The 3,649-nt window shown below is 42.3% G+C and overlaps 1 protein-coding gene across 1 annotated transcript; it reads left to right on the top strand.

Moving 5' to 3' along the window:
• The first annotated feature begins 256 nt into the window (after positions 1 to 256).
• On the top strand, positions 257 to 913 carry LOC102752707 (olfactory receptor 3A2-like). Its single transcript, XM_006772637.1, has one exon. It carries the CDS (start codon positions 257 to 259, stop codon positions 911 to 913), a length of 657 nt encoding a protein of 218 aa, XP_006772700.1.
• The last annotated feature ends 2,736 nt before the right edge of the window (positions 914 to 3,649 follow it).

Here is a 3,649-nt window from a genome sequence, read left to right as displayed (position 1 = left end):
AGGACCTCATTTCTTGAATCTAGGGAACAAAGGAAATAATAATTTATATATCTTTCACGAGGTCCTGGGGGTGGGGTGGCCAAGGCACCAGGCAACTCACCTAGAAGCTGGGTAAAGACTGAAGCGAAGACAGAGAGAGGGTTAGTAACTGAAGCACAGCCTACAGGTTGGGAAAATAACAACTAAGACACTTGAGAACTTACTGAATTGGGAAGACTCGTCCCCTCCACTGTGAGATGTCTTCTTACAGGGAACCATGGAAACAGAACCTGGGGCCAATGGAACAGCCGTTACTGAATTCATCCTGCTGGGCTTGGTGGACACACCGGAGTTGCTACCACTTGTCTTTGTGCTCTTCCTCTTTGCCTACCTGCTCACAGTTGGGGGCAACCTCAGCATCCTGGCTGCCATCTTGGTGGAGCCCAAACTCCACACTCCCATGTACTTCTTCCTGGGGAACCTATCAGTGCTGGACGTTGGGTGCATCACAGTGATCAATCCCTTCCACTGTGACCTGCCACAGCTCTTCCAGCTCTCTTGCTCCAGCACCCAACTCAATGAGCTGCTGCTTTTTGGTCTGGGTATCCTCATGGCAGGTGCACCTGTGGTTCTTATTGTCACCTCCTACATCCATGTGGCAGCTGCAGTGCTACGGATCCGCTCAGTGGAGGGCAGGAAGAAGGCCTTCTCCACATGTGGCTCCCACCTCACTGTGGTTGGCATCTTCTACGGGACAGGCATCTTCAGCTACATGCGTCTGGGTTCAGTGGAGGCTTCAGACAAGGACAAGGGGATTGGCATCCTCAACACTGTCATCAGCCCTATGCTGAACCCACTCATCTACAGCCTCCGGAACCCTGATGTACAGGGTGCCCTGCGTAAAGTGCTCATGGGGAAGCGAGCCCCTGCATGAGAGGTGTCTCAGGAGGCTAGAATCACAGCACCTGGTCCTTCCCTTCCATAGATCCTTGAGCCAGATGACTTGATAAGAGTGAGACTTCTTGTTCCCCAGGAGGCTCTCCCTGATAAAGGGTGTGCAGGTTCTGTAGACCAGAATCCTTGGCTCATTACCATTTTGTCGTAGCTACCCTTTTCACTCCAGATGTGCTTCCCTGCCATGTGAGGACATAGTGGGAAGGCTTTCTGAAACCCAGGAAGCTCTGTATCTTGGGAGATTGGTGGTCCTACAGGCAGCCCTTCGCTTATTTTCTGCCTGGGTCCCCAAAAATGCACCAACAAAGATTCTCTCCAAACTGGAATATGGAAAATCGCAGCCTAGTTCCAAGTATTAGCACCCCTTCCTTCCAGGATTTCCCTGAAACAGCTCCCCAACTGCTCTTACACAGGACTCCCCTCAAGAATTCAGACCTAGCCCTCACAGGTTTGGCTCACTGGATAGAGCGTCGGTCTATTGAGACACTGATTTCCAGTGCCCTGTCTACATTGCAAGATGCTGTGGTATTTAACAGTGCAGAGTTTATATTTTGTTTTAGGTGCCTTCTTTTTTCTAAAATGGAAATACATATTGATTAAAAAGTTTTCATTAGAAACTATGTTTATAAAAATAAAAACAAGACAAAATTTTAGCAGTGAAAAATTAAAGTAAAAAACGTCACCCCATGTGTTCTCATCCTTAATAATTTAATTTTCAAGAAAAAAGAAACCACTGTTAAGAATTTGGTCCTTTTCTATTTTTTTGTACATATATAAACATGTTTATAATTTTTATGTTAACATTAACATGTTTATACAATATAAACATATTGTATATTTTCTATCAATAGGGGCATGTTATGTCATGTTTTATTGTTGACACGGTAGACTTTTTCACCTAAGTCAAATACCTAAAACTTACCTTATCCATTTTAATGACTGCCTAATGTTAATTTATGAACCAATCATAATTTACTTAACCATATTCCTTCTGTTGGAGTTTAGACTGTTTCTAGATTTACTGCAATTATGATCAATAATGTAAAGAATAATCTTTAAATATGTGTTTCCATTATCTTGTAAGAATTGCCATAAAAAAGTTCTAATTAATAAGATTACTGAATTGAATAAATAAAAATTTAGATTTTTGATAAATATTTCCTTCTTAGCATACAAAAATTTGCAAAATTTTATTATTCCAGTGGTGAATGAAAAGGTTCCCTATACCTTTGTCAACAGAGGCTATTGTCAATAAATTATTCTAATTTTTGAGAATATAGTGGTTGAAAATTACCAACTATTATTTTAATATGCATGTCTTTGATGTTCACATAAGGTTGAGTATATTTTCAAATGTTTATTATCCATGACATGGACTGAATTGTGTCCCATCAATTTCATATGTTGAAACCCTAGCTCCCAATGTGAGATAGGCATAGGGTCTTTAGTAGGTAATCGGGGTTAAATTAGGATGGGGCCCTAATCGATAGGACCATGGCATTAGACGGGAGGAAGAAATAGAGAGGAACGCTCTTTCCCCTGCCACGTGAGGACACAGTGGGAAAGCAGCTCTCTGTGAGCCAGGAGGAGAGCTCTCACCACAGCCTGACCTCACTGGCACCCAGATCTCAGACTTCCAGCTTCCAAAACTGTAATGAAATACATTTCTGTTGTTTAAATTACCCAGTCGATGATATATATATATTTTTAAATAGAGGCCTGAGCTAATGCAATCCATTAGTATTTCCTCATTGGAAATTATTTTTCCCCCGATTGTACATTAAATTTTCAGAACTTATTCATCTTATAACTGAAAGGTGTACCCTTTGACCTAGGTCTCCCCATTTCCCTCCTTCCATGTTCCCCCCACCACCCAGTTAGTTCCTGGCAACCAAAATTCTACTCTGTTTCTATGACATTGGCTTAAAACAAAAGTTTCCACATACAAGTGATATTGAGGAGATAGAAGAGGGGATTGGTAGTTAGGGACAGGACCATGGGAGGAAAGGAAAATAGGGAAGTCCAAGAATAACAGGATACAGCAGTGATGGTGAACCTATGACACATGTGTCAGGTGACACGCAAACTCATTTTTTTGGTTGATTTTTCTTTGTTAAATGGCATTTAAATATATAAAATAAATATCAAAAATATAAATCTTTGTTTTACTATGGTTGCAAATTCAAAAAATTTCTATATGTGACACGGCACCAGAGTTAAGTTCGGGTTTCTCAAAATGCTGACACGCCGAGCTCAAAAGGCTCACCATCACTGGGATACAGCTTGCTGACTAGTCGTTAAGGCACTCTGGCTGGGCAAAAACCCAGCTAGGAGGGAGTTGCTGGGACAACCCAACTAGGCAGGGAAGACTAACACCCCTAGACAGAGAGTTTCCCCTACCCCTAGACCAGCGGTTCTCAACCTGTGGGTCGCGACCCCTTTGGCGGTCGAACGACCCTTTCACAGGGGTCGCCTAAGACCGTCCTGCATATCAGATATTTACATTACGATTCATAACAGTAGCAACATTACAGTTATGAAGTAGCAACGAAAATAATTTTATGGTTGGGTCACAACATGAGGAACTGTATTTAAAGGGCCAGAACCACTACCCTAGACAGAGAGTTTCCCCTACCTCTATACAAACAGCTTGACTTAGCAACCTCTAGACAGAGAGCTTCTGCAGAAGAACCAATCAGAAGCCAGCAGGGCATAT

The sequence above is a fragment of the Myotis davidii genome, unplaced genomic scaffold (genome assembly GCF_000327345.1).
Source record: "Myotis davidii unplaced genomic scaffold, ASM32734v1 scaffold5886, whole genome shotgun sequence".
Classification (NCBI taxonomy): domain Eukaryota; kingdom Metazoa; phylum Chordata; class Mammalia; order Chiroptera; family Vespertilionidae; genus Myotis; species Myotis davidii.
The sequence above is the reverse complement of the archived record's forward strand: the minus strand, read 5'-3'. Positions and strand labels throughout refer to the sequence as shown.